At 73.7% G+C, this 15,497-nt stretch overlaps 2 protein-coding genes across 3 annotated transcripts; one reads left to right on the top strand and one right to left on the bottom strand.

Moving 5' to 3' along the window:
• Positions 1 to 145: 145 nt before the first annotated feature.
• LOC134154183 (beta-enolase) lies at positions 146 to 3,210 on the bottom strand (the record flags this gene model as incomplete). Its single annotated transcript, XM_062600897.1, has 6 exons — positions 3,126 to 3,210; positions 2,768 to 2,863; positions 1,894 to 1,952; positions 1,690 to 1,759; positions 1,465 to 1,598; positions 146 to 368 (listed from the first exon to the last, which is right to left on the bottom strand). Coding segments are annotated over exons 1-6 (667 nt in total), but the record flags the coding sequence as incomplete, so codon positions are not given.
• A 6,126-nt stretch (positions 3,211 to 9,336) lies between these two features.
• On the top strand, positions 9,337 to 14,958 carry PFN1 (profilin 1). Of its 2 annotated transcripts, none has more exons than XM_062600896.1 (3): positions 9,337 to 9,513; positions 12,535 to 12,727; positions 14,790 to 14,958. In XM_062600896.1, the coding sequence occupies exons 1-3, from the start codon at positions 9,382 to 9,384 to the stop codon at positions 14,885 to 14,887; spliced, it is 423 nt and encodes a 140-aa protein (XP_062456880.1). In that variant the 5' UTR covers positions 9,337 to 9,381; the 3' UTR covers positions 14,888 to 14,958. The 2 variants fall into 2 exon arrangements, with proteins under 2 accessions (XP_062456880.1, XP_062456879.1); XM_062600895.1 differs by lacking the exon at positions 14,790 to 14,958 and adding an exon at positions 14,429 to 14,601.
• Positions 14,959 to 15,497: the final 539 nt, after the last annotated feature.

Raw genomic sequence — 15,497 nt, 5'->3', positions numbered from 1 at the left:
TTACGGCCGCGGCGGCTAATTCTGGCCGCAACATTTAACGAAGGGGCTGGAAACCCAACCCGGGCTGGGGTGGCGGGTGGGGGGGGGGGGGGAGAGGGGCCCAGGCGTCCGGGGTGCCGGGGGCCCAGGCGTCCGAGGCCGGTACCTTCGTGGTTCTCCAGGATGTTGGGGGCGAAGCCGCCCTCGTCGCCCACGTTGGTGGCGTCCTTGCCGTACTTGCTCTTGATGACGCCCTTGAGGCTGTGGTAGACCTCGGCGCCGATGCGCATGGCCTCCCGGAAGGACGCGGCGCCCACCGGCAGGATCATGAACTCCTGCATGGCCAGCTTGTTCCCCGCGTGCGACCCGCCGTTGATGACGTTGAAGGCCTGCGCCGAGGGACCCAGGTGTCCGGGAGGTTCTCTCTCCCCCCCCCCCCCGGCCCCGCCCCGGCCTCGGGAGCCCCGAGAAGACCCGACTGGCTCCTCCGACCCGGCCCCAAGGCCCAACAGCCCCTTCAAGAGCCATCGACGCTCCCAAGGCCTCAACGGGGTCCCCCAACACCCAGCCGGGTCCTTCAAAACCCAGGGGGGGCCTCGAGACCCAGGGGGGACCTCGAGACCCAGCGGGGTCCCCGAGACCCAGTGGGGTCCCCGAGACCCAACGGGGTCCCCGAGACCCACCTGGGTCCATCCAAGACCCAACCAGCTCCTCCAAAACCCAACGACCCTCTCCAAGGCCCAACAGCCCCTTCAAGAGCCATCGACGCTCCCAAGGCCTCAACGGGGTCCCCTGAGACCCCTTAAATCCCCTAAGACCCAACTGGGTCCCAATGGGGACCCAAAGACCCAATGGGGTCCCCAAGACCCAACAGAGACCCCGAGACCCAGCCAAGTTTCTCAAGGCTCAGATGAGTCCTCCAAAACCCAGATGGGGCCTCCAAGACCCAACAGGGACCCCAAGACCCACCTGGGTCCCTCCAAGACCCAACAGGGACCCCAAGACCCAACCGGCTCCTCTGAAACCCAGCGACCCTCTCCAAAACCCAACGGATCCTTCAAGACCCAACGATGCTCCCAAAACCTCAACAGGGTCCCCCAAGACCCAACCGAGTCTCCCAAGACCCAACTGGGTCCTTCAAAACCCACCTGGGTCCTCCGAAACCCCACAGGGACCCCAAGACCTAGAGACGCCCTCCAGGACCCGACGACCCTCCAGGACCCAACGACCCTCCAGGGCCCAACGACCCTCCAAGACCCAGGTCCCCCGAGACCCAAGGGGACCTCAAGACCCATCAGCAACCTGAGCCCAACTCAACAGATCCCCCAAGACCCACCTGGGTCTCTCCAAGAGCCAACAGCAACCCCAAGACCCAAACCCCAATGACCCCCCCCATCTCCCCACCCAAGACCCCCCCCAACGGAGACCCCCCTCAAGACCCAGGGACGCCCCCCCGAGACCCCGCGGGGCCCCCCGACGCCTCACCGGCACGGGCAGGATGAGGTCGGTGTTGCCGGCCAGGTCAGCGATGTGCCGGTAGAGCGGGACGCCCTTCTCGGCCGCCCCGGCCTTGCAGACGGCCAGCGACACCCCCAGGATGGCGTTGGCCCCGAACTTGGCTGCCGAGGGAGGGCAAGGGGTCAGCGGGGCCCAGGCGTCCGGGCCGTGGGGGCGGGGGGCGGGACGGCGGGGGGCGGGCCATGGGCTCACATTTGTTCTCGGTGCCGTCCATGTCGATCATGAGCTTGTCGATCTTCTCCTGCTCCACTACGCTGATTTTCTGGGGCGGGGTGGGACAGGTGGGACAGGAGCTGGGAGGTGGGGGGGTGGGGCCGAGCCCCCCCCACTGCACCCGGACCCCCGCCCGGACCCCCACACCGCCCCCCCCCCCCGGCCCGCGCGGGCTGCACCGACCTTCTCCACCAAGGCGGGTCCGATGATCTTGTTGACGTGCTCCACCGCCTTGAGCACACCTGGGGGGCACGGCCGGGGTCAGGGGGCGCGACCCCCCTGCCCCGGGGTCAACCCCACCCCACCCATGGGGGGCAGATGGAGGGGGAGCCGGCGGTGGGGGGCAGCAGAGGGGACGGGGTTTGGAGGGGGAGGGTCTTGGGGGGATCATTGGGTCTTGGGGACCTGGTTGGGTTTGGGGATGTGGGGGGGTCATTGGGGGGGTTTGTTGGATCTTGGGGAACCTGGTTGGGTTTGGGGGACCTGCGGAGGGTCAATGGGGGGGTTTGTTGGATCTTGGGGTGGTCATTGAGTCTTGGGGGACCCAAGTGGGTCTTGAGGGCACCCAGTTGGGTTTGGGGGGGCCTGATTGGGTCTTGGGGGGGTTGTTGGGTCTTGGGGGACCCAGGTGGGTCTTGGGGGACCTAGTTGGGTCTTGGGGGGACCCAAGGGGGTCAATGGGGGGGTGTTGGGTCTTGGGGTGGTCATTGGGTCTAGGAGGACCCAGACAGGTCTTGAGGGGACCTGGTTGGGTTTGGGGGCACCAGGGTGGGTTTGGGGGGGGCTGGTTGGGTCTGGGGGGGGTTGCTGGGACTTGGGGGGACCCAGGGGGGTCAATGGGGGGGGTCTTTGGGTCTTGGGGGGTCGGTCAGCTTTGGGAGCACCCAGTTGGGTCTTGGAGGGGGGTCGTTGGGTCTAGGAGGACCCAGGTGGGTTTGGGGGGCCTGGTTGGGTGGGGGGGGGTCCTGGTTGGGTTGGGGGGGTCCCAGTTGGGTGTTGGGGGTCCCGGTTGGGGGCCGGGGGGGCGCTAGGCCCTGGGGGGCCCCGGGGGTCTCACCTTTGCCCAGGTAGCGGCTCTTGTCGCCATCGCGGAGCTCCAGAGCTTCATGGATCCCCGTGGAGGCGCCGCTGGGGACGGCGGCCCGGAAGCAGCCTGGGGGGCTGGGGTGAGCCGGGGGGGGGGCTGCGACCGCCCCAGCCCCCTAGGACCCCCCCGGGCCCCCCAGGACCCCCCACGGCCCCCAGAAGCCCCCCACTTCCACCCACGACCCACCAGCGACCTGCGTCCCACCACCTCCAAGTTCTCCCACGTCCTCCTGCTCCCCCCATCCCCCAGGTCCCCCGTGTCCCCCGTGTCCACCCGTGTCCCCCATCCCCCTGTGTCCCCCCGAGCCCCCCGAGCCCCCCATGCCCACCCTTGGCCGTGTGCAGGTCCACCTCCACCGTGGGGTTCCCCCGGGAGTCGAGGATCTCCCGCGCGTGGATCTTCACGATGGACATGGCTGCCGGCGGGGGGCGGCCGTCAGGGCCGGGGGGGCCCAGGCGTCCGGGCACCGCCCCCAGCCAGGCCGCCCCCCGCCGCACCAGGGGGCCCAGGCGTCCGGGCGTCAGCCTGCCCCACGCTTCCCGGCCGGGGCGGGGGGCCCAGGCGTCCGGGCAGCCTTGCTCTCCCCTATAGATCCCACTGCCCCCAGGGGGCCCAGGCGTCCGGGACAGAGGGCCCAGGTGTCCGAGTGGACCCGCTCTCCCCTATAGACCCCGCTGCCCCCAGGGGGCCCAGGCGTATAGGACAGAGGGCCCAGGCGTCCGGGTGGACCCGCTCTCCCCTATAGATCCCTCTGCCCCCAGGGGGCCCAGGCGTCCGGGACAGAGGGCCCAGGCGTCCGGGTGGACTCGCTCTCTCTTATAGATCCCACTGCCCCCAGGGGGCCCAGGCGTCCGGGGCGGGGGGGCCCAGGCGTCCGGGTGGACCCGCTCTCCCCTATAGATCCCACTGCCCCTAGGGGGCCCAGGCGTCCGGGCGCTGCTGCTCACTGGCTCTGGTCGGGCTCCGGGTGACCCCGGGGGGGGCCCCGGGGGCCTTTTTATGCCCATCCCCCGCCCCCCCTTCCCCCTCCCACAGGGACCGTCTGCAAATGCGGGGCCCAGGCGTCCGGGTGCTCCCCCCCCCTCCCCCCACCCTGCAGGGGCCCAGGTGTCCGAGCAGCCCCTCCCACCCCCCCCACCTGGCCTGACTGTCCCCCCCCTCCAGGGCCCAGGAGTCCGGGGGGGTCCTGCTGCCCCCCCCCCCAGGCCTTGCAGCCCCCTGGGGGCCCAGGCGTCCGGGCGCCGGTGGCCCCAGTGGCACTTGGAGACGGTCCCTGATCCCCCCCCCCTCGCTCCCCCCCGGGGCTATTTTTAGCCCCCCCAAAAGGTCGGAGCTCGAGGAAAGGACAAGGTAACACGAGATGCCCGGACGCCTGGGCCCCCCGGACGCCTGGGCCCCCCAGATGCTGAGGTCCCTCCGGGCTGGGTCCTTCCCGGACGCCTGGGCCCCTGCAGGACTGAGGCACTTGGACACCTGGGCCCCCCCGGACGCCTGGGCCCCCGGGGCTGGGGGCGCCCGGACACCTGGGCCCCGGAGCTGGGGCATCCGGACGCCTGGGCCCCCCGGGGCTGGGGGCGCCCGGACGCCTGGGCCCCCGGGGCTGGGGGCGCCCGGACACCTGGGCCCCGGAGCTGGGCATCCGGACGCCTGGGCCCCCCAGGGCTGGGGGCGCCCGGACACCTGGGCCCCCGGGGCTGGGGGCGCCCGGACACCTGGGTCCTCCCGGACGCCTGGGCCCCACCTTGGGCTGGGGGGGTCGCCCGGACGCCTGGGCCCCTGCAAGACTGAGGCACTTGGACACCTGGGGGCCCCCCCGGACGCCTGGGCCCCCCGGGCTGGGGGCGCCCGGACGCCTGGGCCCCTGCAAGACTGAGGCGCCCGGACGCCTGAGTCGTCACCGCCTGGGGGCGCCCGGACGCCTGGGCCCCTGGAGGATGTGGGGAGGGGGGAGGGGAGCACCCGGGCGCCTGGGTCCCTGGCGGGGGGAGGGGCGGGGGGCAGAGGGGCGACATCTGGCGGCTGCACCGGGAACAGCATCAGCCCTATGGGGCCCATAGGGGCCGGGGGGGAGGGGCCCTATGGGGCCCTATAGGGGCCGGGGGGAGAGGCCCTATGGGGCCCATAGGGGCCGGGGGGGGAGGGGCCCTATGGGGCCCATGGGGGGCCGGGGGGGGCCCTATGGGGCCCTATAGGGGTGGGGGGGGGAAGGGGCTCTATGGGGCCCATAGGGGCCGGGGCGGGGGAGGGGCCCTATGGGGCCCTATAGGGGCCGGGGGGGGGAGGGGCCCCGGCTCCGGCTCCCAGCGAGAAAATGAAAAATTGAAAAACCGAAAACCCCAAAACCCGAGAAGCCGCTCGGAGGGGAAGTTCCCACGGGGGGCGGGGCGGCCCGGACGCCTGGGCCCCGCGCGGCGCGGGGAGGGGGGGAGGCTCCCCCGGATGCCTGGGCCCCGTGGAGGGGGGGGGCAGAGTCCCCCGGACGCCTGGGCCCCGATAGGAGGGGGGGTGCAGGGTCCCCGGACGCCTGGGCCCCTTGGGGGGCGGTGCAGGGTCCCCGGACGCCTGGGCCCCTTGGGGGGGGGGGGTGCAGGGTCCCCGGACGCCTGAGCCCCTTGGGGGGGGGTTGCAGGGTGCCCGGACGCCTGGGCCCCTTGGCCGGCAGAGCTGGTTCACCCCCCCCCCATTTCCCACGATGCTCCAGGGTCAGCGTGAGCGGGGGAGGGGCTGCGGTGGCGACACTGTTGGAGGAAGTTCGCAGCGGCGGGGGGGGGGGAGGGGCAGACGCCTGAGTCCCCGGACGCCTGGGCCCCTGGGGAAGACGCGAGGTCAATGCCCGGGTGCCCGGACGCCTGGGCCCCCCCCCCCCCCCCCACCCCGGACGCCTGGGTCCCCTGGGTGCCCCCCCCCCCAGCGCCGGGCGCCTCGAGCCCCCTCCCCCGCCCAGGACAGGAAGTGAAACCGCTGCCCCTCCCCCCCCCGCCTTCCCCCCCCCCCGGAAAGTCCCCGCCCGGGGCTGAGTCAAACCGGGCGACGCATGTGCGATTGCACACGCGTGTGAACGCGGGGGCAGCGGCGCCGGGGGGGCATTGCACGGGGCTGGGGGGTGCAGTGCACCAGGATGCACTGCACGAGGGGTTGCATTGCACGAGGGGTTGCATTGCACGAGGGGTCGCACTGTGCATTGCACTGGGAATTGTGTTGCACCAGGATGCACTGCACGAGGGGTTGCACTGCACCGGGAGCTGCATTGCACGAGGGGTCGCACTGTGCATTGCACCGGGAATTGTGTTGCACCGAGGATGCACTGCACGAGGGGTTGCATTGCACCGGGAGTTGCATTGCACGAGGGGTCGCACTGTGCATTGCACCGGGAATTGTGTTGCACCGAGGATGCACAGCACGAGGGGTTGCATTGCACCGGGAGTTGCATTGCACGAGGGTCGCACTGTGCATTGCACCGGGAATTGTGTTGCACCAGGATGCACAGCACGAGGGGTTGCATTGCACCGGGAGTTGCATTGCACGAGGGGTCGCACTGTGCATTGCACCGGGAATTGTGTTGCACCAGGATGCACTGCACGAGGGGTTGCACTGCACCGGGAGTTGCATTGCACGAGGGGTCGCACTGTGCATTGCACCGGGAATTGTGTTGCACCAGGATGCACTGCACGAGGGGTTGCATTGCACCGGGAGTTGCATTGCACGAGGGTCGCACTGTGCATTGCACCGGGAATTGTGTTGCACCGAGGATGCACAGCACGAGGGGTTGCATTGCACCGGGAGTTGCATTGCACGAGGGGTCGCACTGTGCATTGCACCGGGAATTGTGTTGCACCAGGATGCACTGCACGAGGGGTTGCATTGCACCGGGAGTTGCATTGCACGAGGGGTCGCACTGTGCATTGCACCGGGAATTGTGTTGCACCGAGGATGCACAGCACGAGGGTTGCACTGCACCGGGAGTTGCATTGCACGAGGGGTCGCACTGTGCATTGCACCGGGAATTGTGTTGCACCGAGGATGCACAGCACGAGGGGTTGCATTGCACCGGGAATTGCATTGCACGAGGGGGTGCATTGCACCAGGAGGTGTATTGCACCAAGGATGCACTGCACAAGGGGTTGCACTGTGCATTGCACCGGGAATTGCATTGCACAAGGGGGTGCATTGCACCAGGAGGTGCATTGCACCAAGGATGCACTGCACAAGGGGTTGCACTGTGCATTGCACCGGGAATTGCATTGCACAGGGCACACGCAGCACCCAGAGTTGCATTGCACGAGGGGGGGGTGCATTGTGCATTGCACCAGGAGGTGCATTGCACCGAGGATGCACTGCACGAGGGGTTGCGTTGCACCGGGCGTTGCATTGCACACGGCACACGTTGCACCGGGCGTTGCATTGCACGAGTGATACGTTGCACGGGGGGGGTGCATTGTGCATTGCACCGGGGGTCGCATTGCACGAGGGGGTGCATTGCACCAGGGATGCCTTGCACGGGGGGGGGGTCACACAGTCGGGGGTGCATTGCACGTGGGGGTGCATTGCACCAGGGATGCCTTGCACGGAGGGGGGGGGTCACACAGTCGGGGGTGCATTGCACGTGGGGGTGCACCGTGCGCGGGTGCAGGGCCGGGGGGGGGCACCGCACAGCTCCGTGCAGTTCCGCAGGCGGATGCGATGCCCGGGGGGGGCTGCAGTGTGCAGTGCCTGGGGGGGGGGTGCAGTGTGCAGTGCCCGGGGGGGGGCTGCAGTGTGCAGTGCCTGGGGGGGGGTGCAGTGTGCAGTGCCCGGGGGGGGGCTGCAGTGTGCAACGCCTGGGGGGGGGCTGCAGTGTGCAGTGCCCGGGGGGGGGGGGCTGCAGTGTGCAACACCTGAGGGGGGGGGCCTGCAGTGTGCAGTGCCTGGGGGGGGACCTGCAGTGTGCAGTGCCCCGGGGGGGGGGGCTGCAGTGTGCAACGCCTGGGGGGGGGGGGCTGCAGTGTGCAGTGCCCGGGGGGGGGGGCTGCAGTGTGCAACGCTTGGGGGGGGCTGCAGTGTGCAGTGCCCGGGGGGGCTGCAGTGTGCAACGCTTGGGGGGGGGGCTGCAGTGTGCAGTGCCTGGGGGGGGGCTGCAGTGTGCAACGCTTGGGGGGGGGCTGCAGTGTGCAGTGCCTGGGGGGGAGGGTTGCAGTGCCCGGAGGTCTGCAGTGCCCGTGGGGGGGGGTTTGCAGTGCCCGGGGGGGGGTTGCAGTGCCCGGGGGGGGGTTGCCGTGCCGGGGGGGGGTTTGCAGTGCCCGGGGGGTTTGCAGTGCCCGGGGGGGGGGTTTGCAGTGCCCGGGGGGTTTGCAGTGCCCGGGGGGGGGTTTGCAGTGCCCGGGGGGTTTGCAGTGCCCGGGGGGGTTTGCAGTGCCCGGGGGGGGGTTGCAGTGCCCGGGGGGGGGTTGCCGTGCCGGGGGGGGGTTTGCAGTGCCCGGGAGGGTTGCAGTGCCCGGGGGGGTTTGCAGTGCCCTGGGGGGGGTTGCAGTGCCCTGGGGGGGGTTGCAGTGCCCGGGGGGGGGGTCTGCAGTGCCCGAGAGGGTTGCCGTGCCGGGGGGGGTTTGCAGTGCCCTGGGGGGGGCGGCAGTGCGTGGGGGGGGTCTGCAGTGCCCGGGGGGGTTGCAGTGCCCGGGGGGGGTTTGCAGTGCCCGGGGGGGGGTCTGCAGTGCCCGGGGGGGGGTTGCCGTGCCGGGGGGGGGCGGCAGTGCGCCGGGGGGGGCTGCACCCCTAACTCCCCCCCCTCCCCCGGTGCCGGGGTCGTGGGGGGGGTCGCAGGAGCCCGGCCGGATCCGCCGCTCCCGCCGAGGCGGCTCGAGGTGGGCGTGGCCACAGGGAGTGGGCGTGGCCACGGGGGGCGGCGGGCGTGGCCGGCGAGGAGCGGCGTGGTCAACGGGAGAGATGGGGCGTGGTCTAGAGGCGGGGGGGGGTGAGACGTAGAGCCGAGGGGGGCGTGGTCTAGCGGCGAGGGGCGTGGTCGAGAGGCGAGCGGGCGCGGTCTAGAGGCGAGGGGCGTGGTTTAGCGGCGAGGGGGCGTGGTCTAGAGGCGAGGAGCGAAGTCTAGGGCGAGGGGCGTGGTCTGGAGGCCAGGGGGCGTGGTCTAGAGGCGGGCGGGGGGCGTGGTCTGGAGGCGGGCGGGGGGCGTGGTCTAGAGGCGGGGGAGTGAGGCGTAGAGCCGAGGGGGGCGCGGTCTGGCGGCGAGGAGGCGTGGCCTGGAGGCGAGGGGGCGTGGTCTAGAGGGGCGAGGAGCGAAGTCTAGCGGCGAGGGGGCGTGGCCTGGAGGCGAGGGGGCGTGGCCCGCGAGGGGCCGTGTGTGTGTGTGGGGGGAAAGTGGGCGTGGTCTAGCGGCGCCGCGGGGGGGGGGGCGGGGCCGCGCCGCGGTGGGCGTGTCCCTTGCGCGGCCCCGCCCCCGGCGGCCGCGCTATGAAAGGCGGCGCGCGGCCGCGGCGCGGGGCCCCGTCCCGCCGCCCGCCGCGCCGCACCGCGCACGCGCCGCCGCCGGCCCCGCCCCCCGCGCCGCCGCCGGCCCCGCCCCCCGCGCCGCCGCCGCCGCCGCCGCCGCCGCCGCCATGAGCGGGTGGGCGCCCTACGTGGAGAGCCTGATGGCGGACGGGACCTGCCAGGACGCCGCCATCGTGGGCTACAAGGACACCCCGGCCGTGTGGGCCGCCACCCCCGGCAAGACCTTCGCCAACATCACGGTGCGCGGCGGGCGCGGGCTGGGGCGGGGGAGGGCGGGAAACGGCCCCTGACGGGGGGGAAACGGCCCCTGACGGGGGGGAAACGGCCCCTGACAGGGGGGGCGGGAAACGGCCGCTGACGGGGGGGGGAAACGGTCCCTGACAGGGGGGGAAACGGTCCCTGACGGGGGGGGAAACGGCCGCTGACGGGGGGGGGCGGGAAACGGCCGCTGACAGGGGGAAACGGTCCCTGACGGAAGGAAACGGTCTCTGACAGGGGGAAACGGCCCCTGACAGGATAGGGGGGGTGAGACGGTCTCTGACAGGGGGGAAACGGGCCCTGACGGAAGGAAACGGTCGCTGACGGGGGGGGGTGGGGGGAAACGGTCGCTGACGGATGGGGGAGGAGGAAACGGTCCCTGATGGGGGGCGGAGGGGGGAAACGGTCCCTGACGGAAGGAAACGGTCGCTGACGGGGTGGGGGGGGCGGGAAACGGCGGCGGAGGGCGGGAAACGCCGCAGCCCGGTGGGGGGGGGGAGGAAGCGGCGGCTGAGGGGAAGGAAGCGCGCGGCGAGGGGCGGGAAACGCTCCCTGAGGGGGGGGAAACGGCCGGAACGGGCGGGGGGCGCGTGTCCCCCCCCCCCCCCCCCCCCCCGCCGCCGCCCGTTTGGGGGGCGATTGCCCCGGTTCCCGCTCCGTTTTGGGGCGGTTCCCTCCCGTTTGGGGGCAGTTTCCGCCCCCCCTTCCCCCCGCACGCACGTTTTGGGGTGATTTCCTCGCGTTTCGGAGCGTTTCCCCCCTCCCCCCCGCTCTCCATTTTGGGGTGATTTCCTCCTATTCGGGGCCGCTTTCCTCCCCCCTCCCCCCCCCCCCCCAGCTCTGTGGGGGCCCAGGCGTCCGGGCTCCTCCCGCCATCCCGGGACACCGGGGCCCCCCCCCCCCGCCCCTCCCCCCCCCCCCCGGTCCTAATCGGGACAAAAAAGGGAAAAAAATGTGTCCGGGAGCGGCCGGTGCCAGCGTGGCCCGGCCCCCCCCGCGCCGCCGGCCAGGGGGCCCCGGCGTCCGGGCCCGCGGGCGCGGGGGGCCCAGGCGTCCGGGCCCCCCTCCCCCGTCCCCAAAGCGCCCCCCCCCCACACCCCGAGGAGGGGGCCCAGGCGTTCGGGTGCCCCGCTGTGGGGAAGGGGCCCAGGCGTCCGGGCCGCCGCCAGCACGTGGCTGCCGGGGGGGGGGGGGGGAGGAGGTGGAGCTGCGTGTGGGGGGGGGGACCCGGACGCCTGGGCCCCCTGCCCCGGGGGTGGGGGGTGGGGGTCGAAATCCCCCCCCCCGGCCCTAAATCACAAAAATGCGCGGAATGTGGCAACTTCCCCCCGCGGGGGAGGGGCGGCCGGGGCTTCCTGTGGGGGAGGGGCGCCCGGACGCCTGGGCCCCTCGGTGGGGGGCTCCCGGGAGGCTCCCGGACGCCTGGGCCCCGTGGTGGGGGAGGCTGGGGGTCGCCCGGACGCCTGGGCCCCTCAGTGGGGGGAGGCTTGGGGCTCCCGGGAGGCTCCCGGACGCCTGGGCCCTTCGGTGGGGGGAGGCTGGGGGGCTCCCGGGGGGCTGGGGGTCGCCCGGATGCCTGGGCCCCTCGGTGGGGGGAGGCTCGGGGCTCCCGGGAGGCTCCCGGACGCCTGGGCCCCTCGGTGGGGGGAGGCTGGGGGGCTCCCGGACGCCTGGGCCCCTCGGTGGGGGGAGGCTCGGGGCTCCCGGGAGGCTCCCGGACGCCTGGGCCCCTCGGTGGGGGGAGGCTGGGGGGCTCCCGGACGCCTGGGCCCCTCGGTGGGGGGAGGCTCGGGGCTCCCGGGAGGCTCCCGGACGCCTGGGCCCCTCGGTGGGGGGAGGCTCGGGGGCTCCCGGACGCCTGGGCCCCTCAGTGGGGGGAGGCTTGGGGCTCCCGGGAGGCTCCCGGACGCCTGGGCCCTTCGGTGGGGGGAGGCTGGGGGGCTCCCGGGGTGCTGGGGGTCGCCCGGACGCCTGGGCCCCTCGGTGGGGGGAGGCTGGGGGGCTCCCGGACGCCTGGGCCCCTCGTGGAGCTGACGCTGGGCCGGGCTCCGGGGCATCCCGGACGCCTGGGCCCCGCCCCTGGCGGCGGGATGTTGGGCGAGTCCCCGGACGCCTGGGCCCTCGGGGTGGGGGAAGGCCCGGACGCCTGGGCCCGGCGCTGAGGCAGCTCCCGGACGCCTGGGCCCCTGGGGAGGGGGGGCCAAGGGGGCAGGTCTGTGGGGGGTGCTGCCCCCAGCCCCACCCGGACGCCTGGGCCCTGGGGGGGGGGAATCTGTGGGGGGTGCTGCCCCCAGCCCCACCCGGATGCCTGGGCCCCTGGGGGGGGGAATCTGTGGGGGGTGCTGCCCCACACCCGGATGCCTGGGCCCCTGGGGGGGGGAATCTGTGGGGGGTGCTGCCCCCCAGCCCCACCCGGACGCCTGGGCCCCTGGGGGGGGGAATCTGTGGGGGGTGCTGCCCCCCAGCCCCACCCGGACGCCTGGGCCCCTGGGGGGGGGCACTGATGCTCTTATTGGGTGGGAGGAATCTGTGGGGTGCTGACAGGCCCCCCCTCCCCCCCCCCCCAACACACACCCGGACGCCTGGGCCCCTGGGGGGGGGCTCGTTGTGTCTCTGCCCCCCATCCCCCCCCCCCAGATGCCTGGGCCCCTCTGACTCTCTCTCCTTGGGGGGGGGGGGATGTCTCCATGCCCCCCCTCCGGGGGGATCCCCCGCCCCCCCTGACCCATTTCTCTCTGGGGGGGGATGTCTCCATGCCCCCCGGGGGGGTCCCCCGCCCCGCTGACCCCTTTCTCTCGGGGGGGGGGATGTCTCCATGCCCCCCCGGGGGGGTCCCCCGCCCCGCTGACCCCTTTCTCTCGGGGGGGGGATGTCTCCATGCCCCCCCGGGGGGGTCCCCCGCCCCGCTGACCCCTTTCTCTCGGGGGGGGGGGGATGTCTCCATGCCCCCCCGGGGGGGTCCCCCGCCCCGCTGACCCCTTTCTCTCGGGGGGGGGGGGCAGGCGGCGGAGGTGAGCGCGCTGGTGGCCAAGGAGCGGGGGGGGCTGCTGGTGAACGGGCTGACGCTGGGGGGGCAGCGCTGCTCCGTCATCCGCGACTCGCTGCTCGTCGAGGGCGAGCACAGCATGGACCTGCGCACCAAGAGCGCCGCCGGCGCCCCCACCTTCAACATCACCGCCGCCATCACCAACAAGAGTGAGTGACCCCCCCCCGGGGCCCCCCCCGCGCCGCGGGACCCCCCCGGGGCGGGCGGGACCCCCAAACCGCCCCCAAACCGCCCCCAACCGCCCCAAACGCCCCCGCGCCGCGCCCCCACCTTCAACATCACCGCCGCCATCACCAACAAGAGTGAGTGACCCCCCCCGGGACCCCCCCACGCCGCGGGACCCCCCCGGGGCGGGCGGGACCCCCAAACCGCCCCCAACCCCCCAACCTCCCCCAAACCGCCCCAAACGCCCCCGCGCCGCGCCCCACCTTCAACATCACCGCCGCCATCACCAACAAGAGTGAGTGACCCCCCCCCCCGGGACCCCCCCCCCCGCGCCGCGGGACCCCCCCGGGGCGGGCGGGACCCCCAAACCGCCCCCAAACCGCCCCAAACGCCCCGCGCCGCGCCCCCACCTTCAACATCACCGCCGCCATCACCAACAAGAGTGAGTGACCCCCACCCGGGACCCCCCCCCCCGCGCCGCGGGACCCCCCCGGGGCGGCGGGACCCCCAAACCGCCCCCAAACCGCCCCCAACCGCCCCAAACGCCCCCGCGCCGCGCCCCCACCTTCAACATCACCGCCGCCATCACCAACAAGAGTGAGTGACCCCCCCCCGGGACCCCCCCCACGCCGCGGGACCCCCCGGGGCGGGCGGGACCCCCAAACCGCCCCCAACCCCCCCAAACCGCCCAAACGCCCCCGCGCCGCGCCCCCACCTTCAACATCACCGCCGCCATCACCAACAAGAGTGAGTGACCCCCCCCCGGGACCCCCCCCCGCGCCGCGGGACCCCCCCGGGGCGGGCGGGACCCCCAAACCGCCCCCAACCCCCCCAACCTCCCCCAAACTGCGCCAAACGCCCCCGCGCCGCGCCCCCACCTTCAACATCACCGCCGCCATCACCAACAAGAGTGAGTGACCCCCCCCCGGGGGCCCCCCCCACGCCGCGGGACCCCCCCGGGGCGGGCGGGACCCCCAAACCGCCCCCAAACCGCCCCCAACCGCCCCAAACGCCCCCGCGCCGCGCCCCAACCTTCAACATCACCGCCGCCATCACCAACAAGAGTGAGTGACCCCCCCCCGGGGGCCCCCCCCACGCCGCGGGACCCCCCCGGGGCGGGCGGGACCCCCCAAACCACCCCGGGACCCCCCAAACTGCAACCCCCCTGCGCCAACCCCCCTCTCTTGCTTCTCTCGGACGCCTGGGCCCCACAAATCACCGTCCCCTCCTCTCCCCCCCCGCCACTGCAGCACCCCGGACGCCTGGGCCCCCCCCGGACTCCTGGGCCCCTTTCCCTCCCCCTCTCCTGTGTCCCCGGACGCCTGGGCCCCCTTCCCCCCCCCCCCAGCTGTTGTGCCCAGAGCAGCTGTTGTACCCAGAGCAGCTGTGCCCGGACGCCTGGGCCCCTTCCTTGGGGGTGGGGGGGGCCGGGGGGCTTCTCGGACGCCTGGGTCCCTTTTCCCATAGGGTGGAGGAGGGGCCTCACCAGATCCCTGGGGGGGGGGGGGGGGCCCGGACGCCTGGGCCCCCTCATGGGGTGCGGCACGGGGGTCTGCAGGGCGGCCCGGACGCCTGGGCCCCTTCTGGGTCTGTCTCGGGGGGGGGTGTCTGTGGGGCAGCCCGGACGCCTGGGCCCCTCACTGACCCCCCCCCCCTGTGTGTCCCCCCCCCCCCCCCCCCCGCAGCGATCGTGCTGGTGATGGGCAAGGAGGGCGTCCACGGCGGGGGGGGGGGGGGTGGTGAGGCGGCCCGGACGCCTGGGCCCCTTCTGGGTCTGTCTTGTGGGGGGTGTCTGTGGGGCAGCCCGGACGCCTGGGCCCCTCACTGACCCCCCCCCCCGTGTCCCCCCCCCCCCCCCCCCCCCGCAGCGATCGTGCTGGTGATGGCAAGGAGGGCGTCCACGGCGGGGGGGGGGAGGGGGGTGGGTGGTGAGGCGGCCCGGACGCCTGGGCCCCTTCTGGGTCTGTCTCGGGGGGGGTGTCTGTGGGGCAGCCCGGACGCCTGGGCCCCTCACTGACCCCCCCCCCCCCCGTGCCCCCCCCGCAGCGATCGTGCTGGTGATGGGCAAGGAGGGCGTCCACGGCGGCTGCGTCAACAAGAAGTGCTACGAGATGGCGGCGCATCTGCGGCGCTCCCAGTACTGACCAATAAAGGCCGCGGCGGCGGCGGCGGCGGTGGGGGCACCCGCCCGCCGCCCGCCCCCCCCCCCCGGCACCCACCCGCCCTCCCCCGGCACCCGCCTGCTGCTGCGCCGCCATCACCGCGGGGGGTGGGGAGGGCGCCCGGACGCCTGGGCCCGCCCGGGGCAAAGTCCGCGCCGGAGCCGGGAGGTCGGGGGTGGCGTCTCGGAGCACCTTCGGGTGCCGGAGTCGAGTGCGGCGGGGGCGGGACCCACGTGGGTGCGGCGTTTGGGGGGGGAGGGGTCCCGGAGCCCCTTTGGGTGCTGGAGCTGGGTCGGGGGTGCTGGAGGCCACCTCGGACACCAGATCTGGGGGCCCTGGAGCTCCCTTGGGTGCTGTGGGGGGTCCTGGAGCCCCTTTGGGTGCTGGAGCCAGGTCCACGTGGCCAGGACCCCCATGGCCACCAGGTTCGGGGCATCGCGGAGCCCCTTTGGGTGTTGGAGCTGGGTTGGGGGTGCTGGAGGCCACCTCGGACACCAGATTTGGGGGCCCTGGAGCTCCCTTGGGTGCTGTGGGGGGCCCTGAAGCTCCCCTGGGTGCTGTGGTGGGTCCCAGAGCTCCTCTGGGTGCTGGA

Source organism: Rhea pennata, unplaced genomic scaffold (genome assembly GCF_028389875.1).
Source record: "Rhea pennata isolate bPtePen1 unplaced genomic scaffold, bPtePen1.pri scaffold_149, whole genome shotgun sequence".
Taxonomy (NCBI): Eukaryota; Metazoa; Chordata; class Aves; order Rheiformes; family Rheidae; genus Rhea; species Rhea pennata.
Note: the sequence above shows the minus strand (reverse complement) of the source record. Positions and strands in the feature narration are given on the sequence as shown.